A 25,872-nucleotide genomic window follows, 5' to 3' on the forward strand; every position below is an offset into this window, starting at 1 on the left:
TGCTGGTATCAGCTGTACATTCACTTCAGTCTTATGTCCCTTGGTAACCAGAGCGTTCTACTAAGTAGGAGTTATTTTCTTAGTAGCAACCTTGTTGCGGACACAGTGGATACAAAGTTTGCTTCCTGGGGCAAAATAGCCTGCAAGAGAGTCTTCACAGAGGCGGATCTAGGGGGAAGGTGCAGGGGGTGTGCACCCCCCCCCCCCCCCCGAGATGACCTGCGGCTTTCTAATACAACTGGTATTCTGCCAAAAAAAGAACTATGTGGTTTATTGGTGTTGAAGTAGAGCAAGAGACGAGTGCACCCCCTCCTAAAAAAATCCTGGATCCGCCCCTGCTTCACTTGGGGTTTCAAAGGCCATGGGCATTCGGCCCACACCCAAATAAAATATTGTGCTTTTGAAAAAATGTTTTCTAGTTTAGAGTTGGAGAATCAATACAATATTTTGCAACACTGTTTCGTAGTTTAGTCAGGTTCTTGACACTACCGGTATGTAAACTTGGACGGGAAGGAAGACTGGCGATGAATTTGACATCACACTCAGTCCAGTCCTCTCACATGTGTGAACTGCTCTTCTTTGTCCTTGACCCTTTGCGAACCTTTGGCTCAGCTATCATCACTTTCATGGGCATACCACCAACAACCTGTAATTCACAAAAGTGATTAATTTTTGAGTGATTGTATGGATAGGGACAGAAGCATATAATTTATGCTTCTGATAAAATCATTCCTATCAATCCATGGGACCTTCTTGCTGGAAATGAAATGGCCAGAGATTTAAAACAATCTTCCTTTTGCATTTTTACGTAAGACAGGCAATTTCACTGCCAAGACTCTTGCGCATTTGCACTCTTTTTTCAAATGGGTATTTTGTCTATACTGCCTTGGAAGTTAGCAAAATGAAAATGTACGATTTCAAAACGAGGGGTGGTGGTGAAATTTGCTTGTCTGATGTAAAGATGCATAAAAAAAACGAAAATTGTAGAAAAACTCTGAATATATTAGATGAATAACTCAGTCATCCAGAAATTTAGGCCTGTCTTGAGCTTTAGAATTAGGCAATATTTGCTCCTTCGTACAGTTATTTTATAGAAATAAGTCGTTGGGTGCCCGTGTGGTGCCCGTGTGGTTCCCGTGTGGTGCACAAGGGTAGCGCAAGTCTAGCGTACTTTTTAAAGAAAATCCCCCACTGCTAAGATCGCGTTGGCCAATCAGAATGCGAGGATTTCGATCCGCGTTTTTTGTCATGCTGGGCTGAAATCGGTACAAAAACAACGCGCGCGAACAGATTAGTATCCACATTCACTTGTCTCCCGGGTCTCCCAGATACTTATCATGCCTTCTTCAACGGACGAAGACCAGAACAGCCCGAAGAAAATCGACGAAAAGACTTCGTCGAGCGACAAGAAGAAGAGAAAGCAGGGAAAACGTAGAGAAAGCTACGGTCTGTATATCTACAAAGTACTAAAGCAAGTTCATCCGGACACTGGCATCTCCAGGAAAGCCATGGGCATCATGAACCCGTTCATCAACGACATTTTCGAGCGCATTGCCTTTGAAGCTTCACGCCTTGCTCTCTACAGCAAGAGATCAACTTTATCCTCCCGTGAAATTCAGACCGCTGTCAAACTGCTGCTGCCGGGAGAACTTTCCAAGCACGCCATAAGTGAAGGAACCAAGGCGGTGAGCAAGTATGATCAAATGTAACGCAATTTGAAACTCGGTATTGCACCAACAAAGGCTATTTTATTTTAGGAGCCACTCCATCTGCAACAGTCACTGACCAACTGAGTAACATTCACTTCTAATTTTGCAAATATGGATCTCATATATTTTTTGCTTTAAAACTGACACCACGCCCCCTGTTTCCAGTCAGAGTGATGAAAATATTGCGTGACGCGATTCAAAGGTTACACTTTTCCTGAAATACCACGAGGCATGGTGAAGTATTCGTTTGTGAGAAACGAAGAGAAGGCCATAAAGTAGTTTTATCTTTATCAAACAGGGGGAATACCGAGTTCTTGACGAAAGCATTGTCTTTGTATTTTGCGTAGACTGTAAGCAAGCTCTCCAATCGCGCTCGCTGTGGGGAGGATGGAGGGGGAGTATTTAAGGGGCTGTACGACCTGTAGTGGTCTCGCGAAGAGAAGTCGACATACCCCCTTTTAGCACACAACCACTTTACCCGAAGCCCTGTTCGCAAGTTACGATACGCCCAATAAAGTGAAGAGCTTGTTTGCAGTCTATGTAGTTTCTGCGAGCGCACCAAAGCGCAATCAAAAGAGGTAGCGTCAGCTAGTAGTCAACAGTAGGGAGTTTAAGGTGTTTCGATACAGTTTTTCAGAGGCCATACCGATATTTTTCAATCGCCTTAAAAGTGGTTTTTTCCTTGTCCGATCGCTATAAAATTTTTACCAGTAACTGGCTATATGGATTGAGATTTGTGAAAATGTAGTTTTAAATAAAATCGATATTACTATGACAACAATAAACAAAAAACTTTGTAATTGATAAAAGCCAAATTTTGTGTGATCTAGACCTGCTACTGAAAATCCAACACTAGGAACTTAAAGTTTGGTGTTTAGCAAACAATATCCGTAAGAAGTAAAAAATTCTGTATGTTTGAATTCGACTAAAACGAAAATATATTTCAAACCTTAAATTTTCAATAGCGGTGATAGATTATTTAATGAAAACTTTATAAATGACTCAAATTATTCTTGAGTAGCGTAAGAATGATGCTTAATATCATATTTTGATGCTAGGAAATTTTGGTGTACTTTCGTTCATGCGATCTTGAAATCTAACCCGTTTTCTCACCACCTGTATAAGTGTAACTTCATTCAGAATTTGCACTTTTAGCGCTTTCTTGTATATCTCCAAAACGACTCGAACGAATTTTTTTAAAAATCTCTTCACACAATCTTCATAATGTATATAAGAATGTCTGTAACTTTCATTAAGATTGATTCACTGCAACACCTTGAAATTTTTAAGAGAAACCTATCCTACGAACCAGTCAAAAATATGCGTTACAATATTTACTGTTTTGACGTTATGCTAATTTTTCCAAATTTATGCGGACAATACATATATCCATGACTAGTACATTTCAGTGTGAGTATTGTCAATGTTTTACATTCAAAAGATGCGATAAATTCAAACTAAAATGTACTAGTCATGGAGGTATGTAATATAGCGCGCATTATTCTGGAAAAATTAGCATAACGTCAAAACAGTGAATGTTGTAACGCAGATTTTTGTCCGGTTCGTAGGATAAGTTTGTCCTGAAATTTCAAGGTGCTGCAGTGAATCAATCTTAATGAAAGTTTCAGACATTTTTATATACATTATGAAGATTGTGTGAAGAGATTTTAAAAAAAATTCGTTCGAGTCGTTTTGGAGATATACAAGAAAGCGCTAAAAGTCCAAATTCTGAATGAAGTTACACTTATACAGGTGGTGAGAAAACGGGTTAGATTTCAAGATCGCATGAACGAAAGTGCACCAAAATGTCCTAGCATCAAATATGATATTAAGCGTCATTCTTATGCTACTTAAGAATAATTTGAGTCATTTATAACGTTTTTATTAAATAACCTATCACGGCTATTGAAAGTTTAAGGTTTGAAATATTTTTTCGTTTTAGTCGAATTCAAACATACAGCATTTTTTACTTCTTACGGATATTGTTTGCTAAACACCAAACTTTAAGTTCCTAGTGTTGGATTTTCAGTAGTAGGTCTAGATCACACAAAATTTGGCTTTTATCAATTTCAAAGTTTTTTGTTTATTGTTGTCATAGTAATATCGATTTTATTTAAAACTACATTTTCACATATTTCAATCCATAGCCAATTACTGGTAAAAATTTTATAGCGATCGGACAAGGAAAAAATCACTTTTAAGGCGATTGAAAAATATCGGTATCGCCTCTGAAAAACTGTATCGAAACACCTTAAGCGACGACGACAAAGACGGGGCGAAAACGCTCCATAAAAAGTGAATTTACGCTGTTTCAAAATTCATTGCTCTTATTCCACTATTATTATTTTGTCGTTTTCTTGTGTTTACGTCCTCCACAAAAGGTGAAATTAGGCAGTTTCACGTCGTTGTCGTGTAGTGACGGCAAACAAATGTACAAAAATACGTGATCACGTGCAAAGTTGTTGTTTTGCCTTTTCAACCTATTGCTTTTTTGCCGTTCTTGTTGCCGTCGCCGTCGTTGTTTCTTAAGCTCTCTAGTGAGTTTGTCAAGTGCAGCGGTGAGTACGTTGGCACGAATTTCGCTTCCCGAGTAGACTACGAGCAGTCTCTCTTTTTTCTTGGTCCGTCGAGCAAATCGCCCAAGACACGCAAACGACCACGCGCATGGTTTCTCGCGTCTCGCGGCTTCGCCGCTCAACGCTCGCGCGCGTGCACTCCTCTTACTAAATCTGAAGAAAAAGAGAGACTGCTCGCAGTCTACTTCCCGAGCAGCGTCTTCTGTTTTTCGAGATTAGTAGCATTTGGGGTTTAATTCTCATCGTTACTCACGGAGTAGCCCGCGAAACAGACCAACCTCGTCCCCAGGGCAAAACAGACGACATTTTGCGACGACACCGAAATGTCGTCTGAGAGCCGAAATGACTTCCGAGGAACGAGCGCAGAAATTGTATATTGAAGACGTGCCACTACCCAGACGTGGATCTGGAAAGTGCTTCTGATTGGATGAGGCAAATTTCTCTCGTGCAACCAATCAGAAGTAATACCCAAATCTGACATGTCACCCGTATTGAATTTCTGCTCTCTTTTCTCAGACATCATCTGGCGGGGTAACCATTGGTGGCGTCGCGAAATGTCGGCTGTTTTTTCAGGCTACTTAAAGGTTTACTAATAAGGCATCTTTTTTGTCATTATCTTTATGTATGTCGCTTAGTTACTTTTCCATGAAGCTCTTTGATTGCTTTTTCAGCACACTTTCCGTTTGGAAACTGAACAAAGGCACAACCCTAAAACAGAAAAACAGATTGACAAGGAACGTTATATTCCTGACCTCAACAGGTAGATGGTTCAAGCTCAGGCAGCCAAGTCCTGAAAAGTTTGCTTTCATTAGTAGGAATTCTGATAGTTGGGGCTACTGAAGACCTTAACTTACAGCAATCATCTGTGTGTAAACTAAGATACAAATAATCTGGAAAGCTAGTGAATCAGAACTTTGAGAATTTGTGGAAAATATTTAGTACGTGGATCACTACAACACCAGGCGTTGGTCAAAAATGAAAACAATTTCAATCTCTCCTAAAAAACTTCGAAATTATTCAGAAATCTTTGGGAAAATCCTTTGCCTCGGTCGCTGTAAGAATGGACCAATGACACGAGAGAAACCATTGAGCATCGGTAAAGCAAAAAGTACTAAAAATATATACCTTCGACAAGCCATTAAAGTCGATATTCAATTTAACTTGAGCAGCGCCAAATACTGAGAATTCATTCACCAACTGTGATTCTGTGACGTGCTTGGCGCATACTACGTAGAGTCGGCTGTTATCCGCTTCGTAATGAAGACCAAACACTCCAATATGACCTCGCACACCGAAGGCGCGAAGATTTGAGCAAACTGTTTTCAACTGCAAAATAGAACCTCTCAGAGTTACTAAACAATGCTCTTGCCTTGTTTTTTTCCTTCCCTCCGCAAAATAAGTGGGTTAATTACATTTCCGTGCATGCGCATTGAAGACCAATAATAACTACCTTACTTGTAACTACATCAATCTTTAGTGCAGCAAAAGAGAAAGTTTGGGAGCAGTTGTTGTGAAAATCCTTTCATACAAACAAGCACACTTAAGGCAGATTCAAAAAAACAGTCATGGGAAAGCACGAAAATCGTTGCCAAGCATGAGAAAGCACCTTACCGGTGGCACGCGAGGGAAAGTCTGTAGCGTCAAGCGTACAACGGAAAAGCCTGCAAAACCAAACACGTGCAGACGTGCAATTGGTAGCAAGGGCGGGAATACATGATAACCTAGTAGGAGTGGCAAGGGAAAATAAGAAACCCAGCCTCGTCCGTAGGTTAGTTCGCACTATGTGAGCGAGCGAAAGAAAGTTGACGGGTGACGTCACATCCAAACTCGCCGAGGACGACTAGGAACAAAGCTGAATGAAACAAATGCTTAAAGAACTGTAAAACAGGCAACCAAGACGTGTCCTTTGTTTTGCAACATTGTTGCAGAACGAATTGAAAAGTGATGTTGCGCGTTTTACCACCCGGGTTCAAACCTCTCTTGCAACAAATCAGGTTGTTCCAGGTTGCGAAGAGTTGTTGCAGAAAGCAGAGAGAAGTACTTTTTTTGCAAGAAAATTTGTACATGTTGCGCTTGCCCAAGGCAAACTTGTTCTGCAGCAAGTGACAAAACGCCCGTATAAGGCGTGACAACCGGATAATTACATCCAGAAGTCAGTATTCTCGCAACTTGCAACCTCGTTTGTCGTGAGAAGTTTGAACGTGGGTGGTAAAACGCACAGTTCTAAGGGAAAAGACAGTCTTTACCAGTGTTATTTTTTGGTCGCGTGTAAGCCACTGAATAACTCTTCTCGGAGGCTCATTCCTTTTACCGCTAACGTTTTCACTGTGAAAACAAAACAATCAACAATACTTACTACTTCAAGTAACCTTGAGCTGAAGTAAACAACAGTGAACGGAAACAAGAACTACAGTCTCAGACAAAAATATTGGGGACACTTCCACCTAATGCTGTTTTTTTACTTCTGGCCCGTCTCCTCGTCCTCTCAATGTTGTTTACCGCAGTGAACTCACCAAATCTTGCACAGGGGAAAAGGACAGTTAAGTGTCCCAACAATTTTGACTGAGACTGTAGTAAGCGTTATGTTTCAGTTTGTGTTGTACGTTTGGATGGTCATTTCATAGCTATACTGTACACTGTCGAGAAATGACGAGACTAAACTTGTTATATCCCCTCTATTAAAACAGCGAGAAAGAAAGGAGGGGGCCGGAAAAAAAATGCCCATTCTCTTGGCTCCGAGGCAACGGTGGGGGAACTCCCATGTGATTAGTCATCTCAGTCGTTTCGCTTAGGTGTCTAAAAAAGCCGCCTTCTTCAAACAATCGCTCTCTTTAAATTAGTACCCCTACCCCTTTTGACCGAAAATGGTTAAAAAGACAGAAAATTTATTTGCCAAAATACCATACTCTTGTCTAGCAGCCGATTTCAAAACGAGTCTCTAAATCCCCCTAAGATGGCCATCTATCTACCTTACCAACTCAGCTGATAAACCAACTCTTGCATTCCCCCCCCCCCCCCCGACACAACACCACAAGTATGATACTCTTGGCTTCACTTACTTTGCTGCTGACTTTGAATGATCTAGTTGACCGTCAGACAATGAGGCCAGTTGACACGCATCTAACATACATCTTTCCTGGCTAGGACCACCTTGTGTTGTATCCAGCTCTGTCAATTCCTTCGTTCTTTGATACTTTTTGGGTGTTTCTTGATCCCACCTTGATAAACATCTCTTTGATGACTGCCTGTACAAATATTTACCACGCGCATCATTATTGTTGATTAATACGAATAAGCACGACACAAAATCACTCTTAATTTGTTGGGCTTACTTTGATGAAGGGGCTACAGCATCAGAATAAACTGTGTCAGAAATGACATTCCCATTGCTTTTCACAAACACCTAAGGAAAACAGGTAAGAAATTTGTTGCAAGAAATCATTCCATTATACATTTCGTATCATTGCTTGTAACACATAATAATACAGCGTAACTTAGTACTAGCTTTTGAGTCTGTGGATGAAATCCTTAAGTGTGACCATTTAAACGAAAGCTAATGAGCAGTACTTTTCTGTAGTACTGTTTTATCATGTTGTATAAGATGCAGGTTCTAACTTTTGAGTCTGTGGATGAAATCCTTAACGTTCTAATTATTCATGATTATGAATAAATGTTTCAATTTCCTTTATCTCTTAACCCTAATTCTTCATAAATTTGTGTTATAGAAATTTGTGAATAAAAAAACAATGTAAACTCTAACTTTTTTACTCTTAGCTTTAGAAGGTTAACCCCCCACCTTGTCACTAAGATGCTTTTGGTCTTTACCGATGACTCTAGAGTCTCCAGAAGCATTTGAAAACTTCTCTTCTCTGTTTTCCTGTCCCCATCCTAACTGCATTGCATGACCATGAATTTCAAAATCCTGCATACTGCTCATACACAAAATAATAGTTTACATAACTACCAGTATTACAGGTTCAGAAACATGTTGTAATGTCATCACAGGATTGTCTGGTCAGGACACTGCCAGCAGGCAAGGAATAAAACAGCCAGGGATTTCTTTTCATTCCTTTTTTCTTCTGTTTTCCCATGTAAGTGGCTGGGGTAATGTTCAGATAGTTCCCAATATCCCCCCTAGCCCTTAACATGACATCCCTGCTACTAAATTAGACATTTATGATAAGATCACGATGTTTTAGCCACTTACTACCAGTTTTAATCTTTTACACATGGTCAACCTGTCATCCTACAGGGTGTGATGGTTAGCTGTGATTGTACTAAACAATATTGACTGTAATTTAGGCCCTGTAGAAGACTAGTTTTACTAGCTATATCCATAGAGGCATACCGGCCAAGCAGCCTATGTTTTTTCTCATAATAAAGATCACCCCTCACCATATCAAGGCCAGCTCTGTGGATCTCCTACAAGGAAAAGTTACAAATCCATACCCTTTGGACTGCTGCCTAGCAGTATCCATTACTACATGTGCCTGCAACGAAAATGAATCTAAATATCATAAACTGAATCAACATCATGATTTGTTGCCTTTGTTTACATTATTTTAGTCATGAAATGCTGATGTATCAATCAGAATTTGGGGATAAAAGGTTTATATATGTTTGTTTGTGGTTTATGATTGTACATCCTTGCAGCTCGTATAATTTGTATCATATAGTCACAAGCATCACACTTGCTTGCAGATTACTTTCACTGGTAATAAGTACCAAACAACCTTAAGTTGACATTTTTGTATGCAATTTGTTAAAGAGAAATGTGACAAAGCGTAAAAGGTTAACATTGTAGTATATGTTATTCCATGGGAATATTTCAGCAGAAGAAATACACACAAAAGCGTAAAAGCAATTCATTTTCACTAAAATTTAGTTTCAATATTTGTTTTTATTTTTGACCACTTGACAATATCATGTCGCCATTACCTTAAGATGATTTGTTTCTTCTCCTTTTAAAACAAAGGCTTCAAATGCTGTGCGCAAAATTTCCGATGTCACACCTTGACTCAAGCCTCCCACAAAAACATTACGATTGGTTGGTGATGCAACGAGCATTTTCCAAAGCCCAACATCTTTTTCACTTGACAGGTAAGTACAGTCTTGGATTCTTCCAGTTGAGTCTGGTTTATGTTCCATAACATCAATGGTTTCCTTTTTATATGAAACAAAACAAGCAAGACAAGAAAAGAACCACACAAAAACAAATTGCAGTCATTTATTGCTATCCAAAACAACACAAATGCAAAAACACACCCCAATCTTTAAAAGTGACCAGAATATTTAACGGGCAATCAGTTACTGAAAAACAAGGGTTATGACGCAATGTCCTGTAGTGCAGTCCAAAATGTTTTGCAGTAGTAGCCAAGATAACATGAAGTCAGAGTAGAGTGCTGAACAAGCAGCAAATAATTATACCACTGGAAGAAGCAAAATGGAGGGCTGCCAGCTTATTTTGACAGGGCTAAAACATAGATGCAACAAAATAGTAGTACGCATGACACATTGTCCCTCCTTTGTGTGTTGTGTGCAGTCATCTGTGTGAAGCACTGGTTTTGGGTTCAACATTCGTATGTCTACAGTGTATCTAGAGAAACTTGACTGATAAACACTATTGGGACATTAAGGTACGTAAAAACATGGAGGACTGAAACTGACCTCCCCTTAGTGCCCTCACCCCTCCCCTCCCACCTAAAAAGCATATTGGAGGGGAGGGGTATCTAATTTTTCATTATAAATACTTAATATTCGATTTAGGCAAGTTATATTGAATAATATTTCTTGAATGGTAAGGTCATGGTACTTAACGTCATTTTCATCCACTGATAAAGAGACAAATGGTAATGGAGGTGGTTGGAATGTTTCTTGGGAAGGCAACTGGTTGATATATTTCAACATCTGCTCCACAGAACTCTTCTGCTCCTCTTCTGAAGGAACTATAAGAGTACAACAAGTTCAACAAATCATCAACCATAACAGCACTTTTACTGTAAGGTCTTCTCAGTTCTAAGTTGCAAATAAAAGATGTAATCCTTCTCAGTCAAAGAAATGGTAAACTGCTGCTTATAAGCACCCCACCCCCTTGCTTATTCATCCTCCCACTTATAGGCCCATGTACAGTCAGCTCTCGGCTTGCAGACACCCCGATAATACAGACAGCAGCTAAATCCCAGGTAAAATAAATCACAGAAATTTGACTGAAATAAACTCCCCCTAAAACGGAGTTGACAGTACCTGTAACAAAAAATACAACCAATATAAGCACCCCCCAGCTATAAGTGCCCCCCTCTAGCTTGTTTTGAAATGAATACAAGTTATTTTGACATTTCAAAGTTTAATTGAAAACCTGTAAATGCACAACGTATTTTGATCAGCACTGCTATAGCACTTTTTTCTATTCCAGTAAAGCCCCCTCCAATATAAGTGCCTCCGTTTATAAGCCTTCCTAAAACTTCTTACCAAGTCGTAAAAGCCCAGGGTGTATAAGCGGCAGTTTAAAGTACTGGGAAGAGTTTATGAATTTTTTTTAACAAAGCTGAAGTTTTTTTCCTTATGTTATTTCTAAACATATGCTGTCTACAGGGTTGTCACTAAGATTTCAAGTTGCCAGGTAAATACAATAAGTAGGTGGGAAATCAAACAGCTAGGGATTTCTTTTGGTTCTATTTTTCTTCTATTTTCCCAGCCTCCTCCTCAGGCGCTTTGTTTTTTGCAAAGTAAAGGAGCAATTGGTGATGAACTGCAAGGGACCATGGGAAGGGTACAGACGGCAGGTGAAGCGACGTCTCGCCCGTTGTCTCCTTCCCACCTTCCTTTGCGCGCACATTTTCATCGAGAGAGAGACATCTGGGTACGAAGCAGCTATTTTCCTATGAAAGTAGCCGGGGGCCACGTTCTTAGTAGCTGGGGAAAATCCCCGGCCCCGCTCGCCTTTTAATGACAGCCCTGTGACTATTTACTTACCCTCAGCTCCCCTTGTTTTTCTCAAAAGCACCACTGGAGCTTTTATCCTTTCCAGTTTTCTTCTTTTTGACTTTGTTATCACAGGCATCCTCTCAGCTTGCTTTTCATTCTTCTTATCAGGTCGTCTTTTCTTCTGCCTGCTCCTTTCCTGCTGCAGCTGAGATTCTTGGCATCTTTCTTCTGATATTTTGTGCCCTGCTGGTTTTGAGTCAAATAAGTAAAAAAGTAAATACTATTGTAACTTCCATTTAACTGTAGAGGACTCTTAATTTATTACTCAGACAGCCCTACAATGTGGTCGGGCAGGGGTGGTGGTGTTAAGGGGAGCATAATTGGGTGGGGGGGGGGAATTTTTCCCATCAACAAAATGTGTGGTGTAAGTTTATTGAAAATATAAGGGGGTCACTGTTTGTTTCTTTGTTTGTTTGCTGGGTTTTTTTTTTTGCAAATGGAGTTGTTTCTAGTGTTTGGTGCACTTCAACCCTCAAACTTCATCAATCATTAATCGTTCAAAACACTGTGATAAATGACCAAAATGGCTAGCATTAATCAAAAGATAGTATATGAAACCTTATCTACTGGTATTTTGTTTTAATTGCTGCCATGCCTCAGTGAGCCTGAAGTGAACGAGCAAGGCAGCAGTCTTAATCTGCACAGGGACAAAAATTTTCAATTTCTACCTACGATGCATCTCGATTTTTCCTATCACAATGAAGCAGATTTTTTACCACAAGTCCTTGCACACCCATTGCCTTTATATACCGAACTCCGATCAATGAGCTTTTTGGTCGTTGCATGAAGTTTGTTGAGGGTAGTTGAAACCCTTGATTTAATGTGTCTTTGTGATGAATTTCTCTTTTATGTTACGGTTGTCAAAAAGCCTTTCGACGATCTTTATAGGCAATTAAAGCAGCTTGTGATAATTGCTTATATCTTTTCTTCTTACAATACACTGAGTGTATAGTAAGATATTATAAGAGGGAGAAATGAGCAAAACTGTGGTGGAAACTTGAATGGCACGCTTCGGTCTAGTTGGAAATTTCTTTTGGTAGCAAAATGTTGCTTCATTACTATTTTATTGCCTTTTTAACAAGGCTTTGCTTTCCTCTACAAAAAACAAAACTCATTACTTCACATTAAAATTACGTATGTCTGACATGAACAATCAAAATAACTTGAAAGAATCCTTATCTTTAAACATCTTTGAGTCTTTGACCAGCAACAACTACAGGCCCGTAAGCAGGGGGGGTGCACGGGGTGCGTTCGCACCCTCCTACAGGCCCCAAAGGTCTGCATTTTGATACTCAATATCCAAGTTATGGAGTGCAGTCAGTTAAACTGAAGTTTCAAACTTAACATTGATATTTAAGGCGGCTGCATACATATAACAGGGCATGCATAGGCCAGGAAAGGCTGTTGTCCCCCGCACTAATGCACATACATTATCAAGTTAAAATTGTTTTGGATGAGGTGGTAAATCTGTTTGCCACCAAACACCCACACGGAGGCTGGAGCTTGGGACTATTCTGAGGGATTAGTTCCACAGTATTTTGATGTACCATTTTACATCGTATAAATTACTCCTTTATAACTTAATTCAAACAGTTGTATTCGACAAATGTAATATTCAGTTCCTCCTGTGTACTTTGCCGTTACAATTTTTCATGTATTGCTACTTTCCTAAATAAACGGATCAGACAATATAAAATACATTTCGGTAGTTTGGTCCACTTTGGCCTCATTAGCACCCCCCCCCCCCCCCCCCCCATATAAAATCCTGGTTACGGGCCTGACCTATAGTGTGGAACAGCATGCAGTGTGATGGAATGCGTAGAACAAATCATTGCCGTGATTGATTGAGATGTCATAAAATAAAAGAGTGCATGATATTGCGCATGCCGTGAATCTGACATCCACTGTGAAAATCGAGAAGTAATAATTATTTATGTCTTGTTAGATATGCAGTTTTCAATAAACTTGTTTCAGTGACACCAAGGAAGCATTCTTTTACCTATTAGGTACAATTGTTTTTAGCCTAGAGGGGAGGGGGAATGGGGGAGGGGGAAGGGTAAGGCTTCTGTGCACACTCTTCAAACACCTCACAAGAAGGGCTAGTATTTCTCCGATCGGTTTACTGGTTCCTGCCTCACAAGATCAAGGAAAACGGAGAGCAACATTTCATATTAAATAGCTTAATTTTTACCAGCAGAATTTCCATCAGCTCCAGCAAGACGCAGGACCGCTATGGCATCTTCAAACAATTTGTGCAGAACAGGATCATTTTGAATGCATCCAGATTGATTAAATTCATTGCTTAAAAGTTCTTTCTGCATCCTAAAAAAGCGGAAATTGGATGTCTGAAGTGATCCAACATCTTCTCGTGAAATCACAGCCACTGAAGAACGTGACACAAGTTCAAAACAATCGACACTTTTAGTGGCTTTTGTACAGCGGTCAACCAACGAAGAAGTAACTGCTTCAATTAACATCCATCAAAATCACACGTGATGCAAAAAAATCCATCATGGCGGTGATACCTCGTTCTGTGCAACTTTAAAAACCATTAATGCTGCCTTAGCAATAATGGCGTTAACGACCAGATTCCTGAGACCATTTCAACTCCTTTTCAATCCTAGTTTTGTAAGAGCAACTTCACCACAGTGCCAGGTCAGAGTTATAAATTAATTATTTTGTGAAATAATGCACGCAAATGGTTCCATTTTTGCTAGCTTGTCAGTAAGCAAATTCCTTAAATTTACTTTTATTAAACATGACCTCATTATTGTGATATAGGTGGCAATATTTCGATGGTATAACAAATATACAACCAAACCTCTTGCTCCTCCTCCAAAACCAAAACCGCTGGATGTGGAATCATTACCTTGTTCTGGTGAGTAAAGAACATGACCTTGATACATCTTAACTTTTAATATAGCCTGTATGACAGGGGCTCCAGAGCCCCGTGGTACCCAACCAATATTTGGGTATAGGTGAGCCATTCAAAGACCCTGACTCTGTTTAGGACAAAAAAAAAATCCTAAAATACCCATCCTGTTTAGAATACCACTCTCAATAGACCATTTTACAGTTATTCTAGCCTTTGAATGAATGTGAGGCTAAGGTTGACCTTGTTTTGATACAAACCTCCTTCCTTTTCGTATGGAAATTATGCTTAAATAATACTAGTTAGCATAAGAACGACATGATTTACATAATAAAGCAGGAAGGGTTGTATCAAAACAAGGTCAACTCCAGCCTCGTTTCCACCTGTAACTGTAAACTGTACTATTGTATTACCCTGTTTAGGACAAAGGACAAAATTCATACCATCGTGTTTTAGAGTCATTGTATTAGCAAAATCGCAATTGAGCAAATTTACATTTCAGTCATTGCCTTTGTATACTTGCTGAAAATACTAACAAATTTCATCAAGCAAATAAAATTGATTGTGAAAGCTTGCATCAAAATTATTTTTATATACCCTGCTTAGGACAGACATTCACGAAATTGTATACCCTGTGTAGGACAGATAAGACAAAAACCATAATTATCCTGTCCGGTGGCACATTCCCATATAGGGAGTAAACCTATGTATTTATGCTTGCCAACTCTCATGCCTCATGCGTGAGTCTCGTGCCTGCGAATCTAAGGCATCGATCTCATGCATCAAGGACAACTTCTCATGCCTGACTCGCAAATCCGCACGAATTGTTCTTTAACACATGATTAATTACAAAAGTGCAGTTCACTTTCTCTGAAAGTATTTGTGGCCAACTGTATCACAACACACTAAAATTTTTCCCTTTGAAATAGCTTCAGAAGAGCTCAAAGGTGGTCGGAACATCTTCAGATTGTTTCAGCAACGTTCAGAAGACTTCAGAAAATTGTCAGAGATCTTCAGAAGCTGCTGGGATGTTTTTAGAAATTCTAGTCATGACAAGATGAAAATCTCATGCATTTGACTTGGAAAAAGTTGACAGGGATAGAACTTCCCCTGGGAACAGGGGGAAGAAGGGAAGGAGAACTTGAGGAACAGGGGCCTGTTTCTCGAAAGTCCTGGTAACTTTTACATTCAAGTTCAAAGTTTCAATAATTTCGAAAATGATAAAATGAAACTATCAGTTAACTTACATGTAGCAAAATTGACTGGTTATTATGGGCTAGGAACAGTGCTACTATTCAACACGTTTGGATTTTACAATTTGCCTTTGGGCCCGAAAAGTTTCCGGGCCTTTCGAGAAATGGACCACGGGAGAAAGGGAAGAGGGGAATTCTTGGGTGCTTTTCTTGCCTCTCCCTCCCTTTTATGCCTGCCTCCTTATAACTCTTCCAAAGTTTTTTGAACTTTTAACATGTGCATGCTGGCGAAAATCCATTGGCGCTGCCAGAAAGGGTACCTTAAATTTAGCATATTACATGTTAGCTAAAAAAAATGTTAATGTCACAAAATTTTTATACAAATGTCTGTAAAATTTGGAAACTATGCATGGCTATATCTTCACCTGTTTCTGACTTATCACTCTGAAACTTGGCAAGTTAGTTAGTTCAAGGCCATCTTTCCAGCAGTGTCAGTGAATTTTCATCACCAAGTCTGAGGTGAAAAGTTGCAAAAAATTTGTGGGAGGGCCCACTTCTAATTTCATTTATGGGTTAAATTTTGCCAGAGACATCTCACAAATGAAACAAACCAGAAGGTTGTTCTTTCACATTTTACTATGTTTTACAGATGTGTTCAGTCCAAGTGTTTGCAAATTTATTGCCAAGCGAGATTATGAAAATCACAACTCAGGAATTCTTGCCTGGGTGACATCATTCACTGGGGAAGACACTTTGGGACTTATTGAGCTCAATGAGTTTGTATTTGGAGCAAACCCAAGGGTCGATATCTTACACAGAGTAATAGTTTGGCAAAGGGCAAAAAGGAGAGCCGTAAGTAAAGTGGAATATTGGTTTACATGTAATATAGTGGTATGTCATCTTATGATTACCCTGTATACAGCTATAGTTGAACCTACTGTGAGTAAAAAAGTACAAATACATGTGATATAATCCAGAAAATTTCTGGAGTTCAAGCTTTTCTGCCTGTCATAGTTATATGACCAGGGGTGAGTTGTTGGAAGAGCCACTAGCAATAGTCCAGGGTTGTTACCAAGACAACTAGATTATCTTGTTTACAACTAGCCCAGGATTAAAGCTAACCAGTCTTTGATGAACTCAGCCCAGACTTCCATGGTCTACATGTGGTCATTTTAATCGATTTTACACTGTGTATAAAACATAGGACACTGTGTTTGATGGGATATCCAGACATCAAGAAATTTAAGTTTATGGGTAGCATGTTTAAGCAACTAAATGAGTTGGAATAATAATGAATAATCGCGAGAAAGAAGTCCTCAGAAAATATTGTGAGTTTACTTTTCAAGCCACATTTTCCCTGCTGTTGCTATCATGGTAACTCCCTACTTGAGGTATATTTGACATGTGGTGGGAAAAAATACTTCCAGTTACCATACTAAACAATTCCATAGTTATTGCTTAAAGTCCCTAATACCCAATGAGTGCACCCATATTGCTCAACAGTCATATCTCTGTTCTTTTATCACACAATTTTCAACATTCAGAATAATCTTTTTTACTAACCAACTGTAGATACTAGTCCAAAATACAAAAAAGAACAATGAACAGTAACTAGTAAGTTGTTCTAGTACAATGTAACCTTCTCTCTTGGCAAAGTCCACTGAAACAGTAAAAAAAATATGACTTTATGTGTAATTGGCCGTGTTAGGTTAGAAAGGAATTGCGGTAAAATGTACCGCCACCATCTTTCCCTGTACGGCAGATTATGTCAGGGCTTTGGTTCATTCACATTATTAATTTCTTGTGTGGTTTTAGTTTGGTATACAGTATAGAACTACAATGCAAAACCATTCACTGATCAGAAGAGTTTATTAAGCTGGTGGAAAAACAATAATATTATTTGTAACCAAGTTGTTTAGACCATTATTTTTATAAAGTGTCTGCAGGTTGGAGAGAATGTTTAGTCATAAGTGCTATTCTTGGTTTTCACATGACGTCACCAAAATTCATACTAAGGAACTATTGATTCTTCTGAGTTTCAAGAGGTATTACTGAACAGCTCCTAAACACCTTTGTTTAAACAAAGTTTTGGTTCGAAAGGTTTCTTCGTTTTGCGATAGAGGACGTCCCTCAAAGGGACACAAACATGGTGTCTCCATACAAAGCTTTATAAATTTGGGTAAAACGTTTTTCCGAATATCTCACATATGAAATATTGCACGGACCTGATTCTTGGCAAGACCTTTTGCTATTTATCTCCTTTTATTCCCTAGATTCTGGACTTTCTATATTGAATGGTTTGCAATTTTATTTTTGATTGCGTGACAGTGAAAACCGAGAATAGCTTCTGGAAAGATCATTAATTCATGAAGAAATTCAAAGTTATATTATTATTTCACATAATTTTGTGGTTATGAATATCCCACATCCAATCATTTATTATAACACTGATTTCCATTTGTCTCTCTTCATGGATATTATTATTCATGAGTTTGAAGATTGACAGTTAGTAAGACTTACGTGAAATTTATAACTATACTAACATTTACCGGTATTTAATTTTTAAAGGGTACAGCATGTGTTAAGACCCGTGCAGAAAAGAGGGGTGGTGGAAGGAAACCATGGCGGCAAAAGGGTACGGGAAGAGCTCGACAGGGAAGCATAAGAGCTCCACATTTTATTGGAGGTAAACTACATGTACCAATACCCAAAGTAACTCAGTAATTTAGTAACTGACGTAAAGCTTGACTGACTTAGTAACTTACATGTATTGACTGACCGACTGCCTCAGTAGCTGCATGCCTGACTGACATATGAATTGACTGACTGCCTGAGCCTTGGTAACTGTGTGTCTGACTGACATAGTGTTGCACTGATTGAATTACATTAATTTTATTGAATGACTGACTGTCTCAGTAGCTGTGTGTCTGACTGATATACTGGTAATGTTGGACTGAATCAGTAACTTACATGTAGTGACCAACTGACTGGCTTAGTAGCTGTGTGCCTGACTGACAATGCTGGAATGACTCAGTAACTTACTTGCATTGATTAACAAACTGCCTCAGTAGCTGTGTGTCTGACTGACATAATGTTGGACTGACTCAGTAACTTACATGAAGTGACTGACCAGGTGCCTTAGTAGCTGTGTATCAGACTGACATAATGTTGGACTGATGCAGTAACTTACATGACTTGTAGTGACTGAATGACTGGCAACCTCAGTAGCTGTGTGTCTGACATGTATGTTGGACAAGCTCAGCAGTTACATTTAGTGACTGAAGGATTACCAATTGAGCAAAAATGAAAAGTATTTGACAATTTGATCATAGCAGCACATTATATGATAGTCACAAAGAAATTGTTGCATAGTTCTTTGAGCCTGCACCTAGCTTTTGTCAGCATTTACCCATGGGTAAGAAGGTAATGGGAAATTGACCAATCAGAAATGAGCTTTTCCTCAGGACAAACAAAGCTGTCCATTGTATTTTGGGTGTCCGTAGAGCAGGGTTCCACTGTATTATACTCCTGTGCTGGGAGGAAATCTTTAATTGTTTCTAAGCTGCACTTCATTCACACCCCCTTACTGTAGTTCTGTTACATTTAAGTTTGTTATTTCCTGAACATTTTCTTTTTCATTACGCTAGGTGGCCACGCCCATGGTCCCAAGCCAAAGAGTTATTACTACTCACTTCCAAAGAAAGTCAGAAGAATGGGGCTTAGAACAGCACTCTCAGTCAGATATGCTCAGGTAGTAAGATTGCATAGTATAACCCTTTTTTAAGGCCCAATAAAGTTCAGCATGAAATTTTTCCTTATATTATCAAGGCTTTATAGAACAGGGTTGTCATCACAAAAGTTGAATCTAACTGATACTTTAAATTCTCCCCACTACATGTTTTGAAAGCGTATGGACAAAAAATGAGAATTTGAGTTTTGATATTAGAGTTTAAAGGGTCAAGTGCCAAGAGGGACAGGCATTAATTTCTCCTCACAACCACAATGCTAGCTTGCGTAGCAAGCATTTCCGTGCGGTTTCGGAGCAAAGAACGAGGAACAAGAGTCAATACCATTCCTCGGTCTTTCTATGTTCTGAAACCAAACAGAAATGCTTGCTACACAGGCTACCAGGGTATAAGAATTAATGCTTAGATCTTTTCAATTATTCTCCCAACTTATACCATATTTTTATGAAGAATGCTTGTGGACACTGGGGCAACAGGTAGTGTTTGTTGTAGAGATTATCCAGAAATAACGGGTCATGTGTCACAAATTTTGTGATGTGGCAAGGTGTCTATCTTCTTAAGATCTTAACAAAAGTGGGAGAAAAACAAGTAATTATTAGTTTTCTTGGTGGGTTTGCTTTTGAATGGAATAATGGTTCTTATTATGGCAAGTATTTGCACAAATATACACCTATTAATTTTGCTGGAATAATGCCATTTTCATTATAAATGTAAATTAACTAGGTATTGTTGAGGTTTACCATTTCTATCATAATGATGAAGACTTTTTTTCTCAACAGGGTGATTTGCACATTGTTGATTCCTTTAAAGACATTGAGAGTGAACGGGTTAGTTAAAAGTGTCATCTGAAACCTGCAATTGTGACTACTATCAGTCTCCCTAATAAATATGGAACAAGATTTTATGGTTAATGGAATTTCCCCATGACATCTGAGCTGCATGTAGTTTTATGTACTAGAGGTTTTAGGTACAGGGTGTTGCACATTTTTAAAAGGTAAATACTAAACCATCCAACTTGCATGGCAAGTAGACCTTTCTCACCATCTTCTCCAGTGAGCATGCACAATAAAACAAGTCAAGGATGGGTGGACAATTTCATACAAATCTCTGATCATTGTTTTGTAGGCCCAAGCCTCAAGTTGTTGCCCTTATGAGAAAATGTAATTTGTTTGTGGGAATGCAAGAATGGTATATAATACCTAGAGAGGTAGATTTTATGGTTTCAGAAAATATCTATACCCACCCCACCATGGAGGTTCATAGCCATGTGGCTGCACCCTCCAATTCAGAAAACTCCTCCCCCTGGGCTTCCAAAAAAGGGAGAATGGTAAGAGGGCTCCCTCCTATCCTTTTCTTTTTCTTGGGGTGGGGGTGGTGGGATGTGGGTACACATAGGCTAGAAGGGTCATTGAAAAGAAAATCTGAGAGTGAAAGGTTAACATTTTTGAAGGATAATATCTCTCTAGGAAAGTGAGACAGCTTAACTTAATTTCCAGACAGGAAGTTGGGAGGGGGGGGGGGGGGTGATACCAGAAATCTCTCTGTGGGAGGAGTACAGTGAAACCTCAATAAAATGAACCTCTACACAATGAAGTCCCTGGTATACACTGTACGAAACAAGTTTCCTCACCTCACTAATGGTAAAATATATCAAAAAGAACGTTGAAATAACAAAACCTTGTTAAAGGGATTAAACATATTTTGCCAGTCACTGGTCCATTCATTATCTCGAGGTTCCACTGTATGCATTTTTATGAAAAGCACAAATTTTGGCAATTTTAATTTTGAAACAATTGTCCTTTTGTAGGATTTGATTCCACTTTTGGAAAAAAGAGGCTGGACGAATGCTGTGCTTGTGGATTCGTAAGTTGTTTCCTATGAAGTTGTCACAGGAATATATTTTTTTCTCCCACCTTGTTTGATGATGTCAAAAAGGACATTTTTTATAAAACTGTTTGACCAGCTTTATTAAAAAGTTTCACATGTATAACAGTACTTTTCAACAGACTACTTGTTTTGTTTTGTTTTGCTTTTTTTAAAGAAAAAATGGGGCAATTATATGCGCAGTGTATGTATGGTACCTGTTTCAATGTACTGAAATTCGTATTTGGCTCTTAGCGTTGCCCGATAAAAACAAAAAAAATGTATTACTCATCTCTGAACCTCATGGTGAGTTATTTTGTTTTATTCTTCCCACCCTTGGAGCCAGGTATGAATATTTTAATAATCAAAATTATTTTGTCTATTTATACGCCATATTTGTCTCAAACCACAGGCAGTCCAACTCAAAACTACATCACGCTGCAGCAGAGATGAATAAAGTGGACGTGCTTTATAGTATAGGTATGAAATCATCAAACAACTTTGTAATAACAGCTATTAACAAAATTATTTGAAGAGGCTTAGTTAATATGAAGAATTAGGCAGATCAGAGGCGTTGGCCTCAACAGATAACACTCCAAATACCAGCGTGCAAAGAAAGTAGTGTCCGATAGCCCAGGGCTAGTGGATTTTTCTATTGGACGAGTGAATTATGTTGATAACTTGCCCGACTGGCATGTGAAGTTTTTAGGGAAATTCAAATTACAGAGCTGTAATCAATCCTGCTGGTCAATAATTTTTGGGGGGCTAGTTGAAATGACGTTTGGGCTAGCACATGCTACAATCGCCGACAAAATGAGTTGAGACACTTCGCCCAAAACTGGGCTTTTTTACGTTTTATTAACTTCAAAAGGAGGAAATATAGCTTTCCTCCCCCATCCCCTCCGTGCAATGTTGTGCCCTTGTTCTAGCTACCTATAGAAAACAACAAACACCCCAACTTTGAATGGAGGGGACAGGGGAGGGGTGCGGATTCTTTTGTTCTCCGAAGTTACCCTGTTTAAGTACAATGTCTCAACAAGTTTGTCGCCGATTATCTGAATCTCAAAAGTGGCCGTACGTCCTTTAGAAAGTTAATTGAATTCATTTCTTTATACTGGGATGTAAGACCCCTGGTGGCTTTTTATTTGTTGTGTTCGACTTCATCATACCTATTTTAGAACAATTAGAATAAGGCGATTTCGTTATTTTCAGTGCGTGACATTTCGTGTCACGCTTAACCGTGCCTTGACATCGTGTGATGTGGCGCGTCGCGCACGATTTCTTATTCTCTCCTTTATCGAAACGCATCGAAACAAAGAACAAAGTGAAAAGGATAGAAAACTTAAGAGATATCTAGGTATTAAAGTAGTTATAGTGGCTAAAATTGCTCTTTAGGAGGAATTTCCACGAGTAACCACGAGTAACCACGATGAGTATAAAATAACTGATAATCTGATTATCTTTTAAGGACAAAGTTGGTTACTCGTGGTTACTCGTGGCCAGTCTCCTCCTGACCTCATAGTTTCTACTGTAAAGTACATTCTTCAAAGACCCTTATGGGTATATGGGCAACGAATCTGTTGCACAGATTTAGCGATGCTATGCAGCTTTGCTGTGCGTTAGAAGTTGGAACATTTTTCCTGAAAATTCTCCTGCGCATAGCAATCACGGCTATTTTATCGTCCATCCCACCCTATCAAATAGCCAAACTTCGAATAAACACTTCGAACTTAATAGGGATATATTCAAATACAATATATTATCTGCCATCGATTCCTACCGATCACACTTAGTTACCAGAGGAAAATCAGTCATTCGGTACGTGGGTATGCTGCGTAATTACTTGAAAACACTACCGAGTACAAAGATTGTCAAAACTAATTTTCCCTCGAAAAACACAGGAAAGGGATTATATGGGTATCTTATCTATCTTCTGAAAAACCACCCGGTGAATATAGTAATCTCAACTAATTACCGTCTCCTAATTGGTGCTAATAAGACAACAGCGCGTAGATTTCGATTCAGACAATCGCCGACAAAATGAGTTGAGACACTTCGCCCAAAACTGGGCTTTTTTACGTTTTATTAACTTCAAAAGGAGGAAATATAGCTTTTCTCCCCAATCCCCTCCGTGCAATGTTGTGCCCTTGTTCTAGTTAACAAATAGATTCCATGTTGCCGTGGGTCTGTTCAGTAATAGATCACAGATGACGTCAAAATGTCGTAAAAACAAAGAAGTGGCACACGAGCCGCAGGCGAGTGTGTCACTGTTGTTTTTACCACATTTTGACGTCCTCTGTGATCTATTACTGAACAGACCCACGGCAACATGGAATCTATTTGTTTTATACAATGATCAGAAAAGAAAAAGACCGATACACATACCTGCCTCGAACCGCTTGACCTTTTGAGGATTTGTGCTAGTTTAGGCATTTTTTAAGTCCCAAACCGAACTTTTCATCTTAGCTTTTTCTTTATCTTACTTGTGTACAGTTTCTTCGAAAAGTTTTTCACCGTCGTTTCTTGCTCAAAGAAGAATAATAGCGAAAAAAATTTTGCAAAACAGCGAGTCTCTCGTAGCGAAGACACACGATGGCAACTGTTGTGAAGATTTCTTGAAGTTTAGGCATTGTCAAGTAGTCAATAGCTTTTTTGGTCTCCGTTTCTCCATTTTTCTTCTTTGTAAATAGCTCCTGCTAAACTTTTTCCGAAGCTTTCACATGCCTCAATCCGAAATAATCTCACAAACATTTTCAAAACCGCGTGCCATGTTGAACAAAACAAAGAAAACAAGTTTCCCGTGACGTCATCCATGTATCTGTACTCTAATAGATCATGGGCAACGACCAATCACAGCGTGCGTAGCATTCACATCATTGTATAACTACCTATAGAAAACAACAAACACCCCAACTTTGAATGGAGGGGACAGGGGAGGGGTGCGAATTCTTTTGTTCTCCGAAGTTACCCTGTTTAAGTACAATGTCTCAACAATTTTGTCGCCGATTGTAGCTACAACTCGCCCGAAAGGTAAGCTGAAAAACTGACTTTCTTTGCACCCTGAAATACCGTTAAGTTCCGAAAGTAGCAATCCTCGTTACTTTAGGATTTAGCAGCCTACTCCGTTCGCTACTTTCGGACGTTCGCTCCTTTCGGGTAGCTAAAACGTGTATCGTACATGCGGGACGTCGAAAATAAACAGGAGACATCTTCCAAGTTTGGTCTATCCTAGATGGTTATGAAGAATTATATGTAATAAATGAATGATGATAATAATATTGCCAAAGTCGACTCAACCATTTGGAAGACATCCCGACTTCTTGCTCGCAATTTCAGGAAAACAATACACCCGGAGTAGTCAATAGTTAGAAATCGGTATCAATTTATCAATCGATAAAAATCCGTAAATCTGATTTGATTGATATCGGTTGTATTGATCAGTTGGTAGAAATCGATTACACACTCGTTTTGTTTATCGATTTATCTAGATTTTACCGATTCCATCGATTTATATCGGTTCCTCTGTTCATCCAAAAATGAAAAGTGATTTCATGCAAACAGTGAAATTGTTGACAATTGAGTTGCAATTGAGAGTCGAAGAATTAAACAATTTATTATCACTTTTTTCAAAAAAGTTTAAAAAAATCTTATCTTTTCTTTAAAACCCGCTTTTACGTCTTCTTCAGATGGTCGATATTTGCCAGGGCTCATTTGTTCCAAAGGTGGATAACGCTAGCCACTGGATAAATCTCTATCCAGTGGATAATGCAATTGATTTCCCTAATGAACAACCGGAGCCTTATTCGTAGCGCCCAGTTTTTTCACGACTTAGATCTGCCGCCCTTTCAAAATAAAATCAGTTCCGCGTGTTGTAAGCAATCGATAAAATCGAAATCTATAAAAATCGTTAGCGATAAATTGGTTTTATCGATTGATAACGGAAAACGGTGAAAAGCTATCTACGGATATCATTTAGCCCGAATTTCAGGCATCCCTTCGACTCTAGACACTGTACATGTAGAGGATGTCTGAAATTCTGGTTGGGAAATCTTTTATCTAATTAAGGTTGTATTTCTTGTGGTACTTGCCTGCGAGAACTGCGATTGTATTATTAAACCGAACCGTTTTTGTTATTATGTGCAAAAGGGTGGCGGTTTTAGAGAGAATCTTGCGTCTGTAATAGTTTTCATATTTCTTATTTTCTATTTTGTTGATCAGTTGTTACTCGTGGATGTGTTTTCTCAGCTGTACTATTTAAATTATGCCAAAAAACAACGTCGGACTTACCGTGATAAATCGTTAAAATCATGAAAAATCGATAACATCGATTTGACACAGAAATTGAGTTTATCGATTTCCACCGAGTTCCGTTATCAATAGATAAAAATCACTTGATTGCTATCGATTTTTATCGATTGACCACTCTCGGCGATACATCATCAGTACCAGAAGCCAAAATTGCCTGTCCACTTTCGTTACCTCCATTACTATTACTAAAACTGACTAATGGCAAGGACATGTGGGCCCATGCTATTGAGGTGTGCCTTTCATACATTCGTAGATTCAATATTGACATTTTTGTACCCGCTATAAGTATATAACAGGTAGTATATTTAAAGTCTCTAGACCGTGAGGAAAAAATTGATATCATTTGGTTAACAAAATAAATTTCTTTCAACTATAAATTTATTTGTTTGGTAACTTTTTGTATGAATTTTCTTCACAGTTCTGAACGTGTACTCAATCTTACTTCGGAAAAAGGTGATTTTGACTCTGGATGCTGTCAGAACTCTCGAAGAAAGACTTTCTGAGGATGATAGAATACTAATAAACAAATTTGATTAAGGTTGGCTCTGTAAATAATCTCAGTATTAAATAATAAAGTACGGTAAATGTTTTTTGAACAAATTGTGTTTGTAAAATAATAGA

General features: G+C 38.8%; 2 protein-coding genes across 2 annotated transcripts; one reads left to right on the forward strand and one right to left on the reverse strand.

The window, feature by feature from the left end:
* Positions 1–258: 258 nt before the first annotated feature.
* Positions 259–13,689, reverse strand: LOC140942620 (uncharacterized). The gene is made up of 12 exons (XM_073391548.1): positions 13,461–13,689; positions 11,258–11,452; positions 10,103–10,230; positions 9,224–9,448; positions 8,681–8,775; positions 8,082–8,214; positions 7,618–7,688; positions 7,345–7,530; positions 6,532–6,610; positions 5,411–5,611; positions 4,925–4,993; positions 259–646 (listed from the first exon to the last, which is right to left on the reverse strand). The coding sequence occupies exons 1-12, from the start codon at positions 13,588–13,590 to the stop codon at positions 557–559; spliced, it is 1,602 nt and encodes a 533-aa protein (XP_073247649.1). The 5' UTR covers positions 13,591–13,689; the 3' UTR covers positions 259–556.
* Positions 13,690–13,742: 53 nt separating this feature from the next.
* LOC140942621 (large ribosomal subunit protein uL4-like) lies at positions 13,743–25,872 on the forward strand. The gene is made up of 9 exons (XM_073391549.1): positions 13,743–13,924; positions 14,051–14,147; positions 15,984–16,186; positions 17,903–18,020; positions 18,982–19,085; positions 19,860–19,907; positions 20,888–20,943; positions 21,356–21,423; positions 25,670–25,872. The coding sequence occupies exons 1-9, from the start codon at positions 13,841–13,843 to the stop codon at positions 25,786–25,788; spliced, it is 897 nt and encodes a 298-aa protein (XP_073247650.1). The 5' UTR covers positions 13,743–13,840; the 3' UTR covers positions 25,789–25,872.

This window comes from Porites lutea, chromosome 7, assembly GCF_958299795.1.
Source record: "Porites lutea chromosome 7, jaPorLute2.1, whole genome shotgun sequence".
Lineage (NCBI taxonomy): Eukaryota > Metazoa > Cnidaria > Anthozoa > Scleractinia > Poritidae > Porites > Porites lutea.

Coding starts and splice junctions, on each gene's coding strand:
- LOC140942620 (XM_073391548.1), bottom strand. CDS start 13,590: ATGCAGAAAGAACTTTTAAGCAATGAATTTAATCAATCTGGATGCATT. Junction 7,689..8,081: donor AAAAGCATCTTAGTGACAAG/GTGGGGGGTTAA, acceptor TGTTTTCCTTAG/GTGTTTGTGAAAAGCAATGG. Junction 4,994..5,410: donor ACTTTAATGGCTTGTCGAAG/GTATATATTTTT, acceptor TTTCTGTTTTAG/GGTTGTGCCTTTGTTCAGTT.
- LOC140942621 (XM_073391549.1), top strand. CDS start 13,841: ATGGCGTTAACGACCAGATTCCTGAGACCATTTCAACTCCTTTTCAAT. Junction 19,908..20,887: donor AAGACATTGAGAGTGAACGG/GTTAGTTAAAAG, acceptor GTCCTTTTGTAG/GATTTGATTCCACTTTTGGA. Junction 21,424..25,669: donor GGACGTGCTTTATAGTATAG/GTATGAAATCAT, acceptor TTTTCTTCACAG/TTCTGAACGTGTACTCAATC.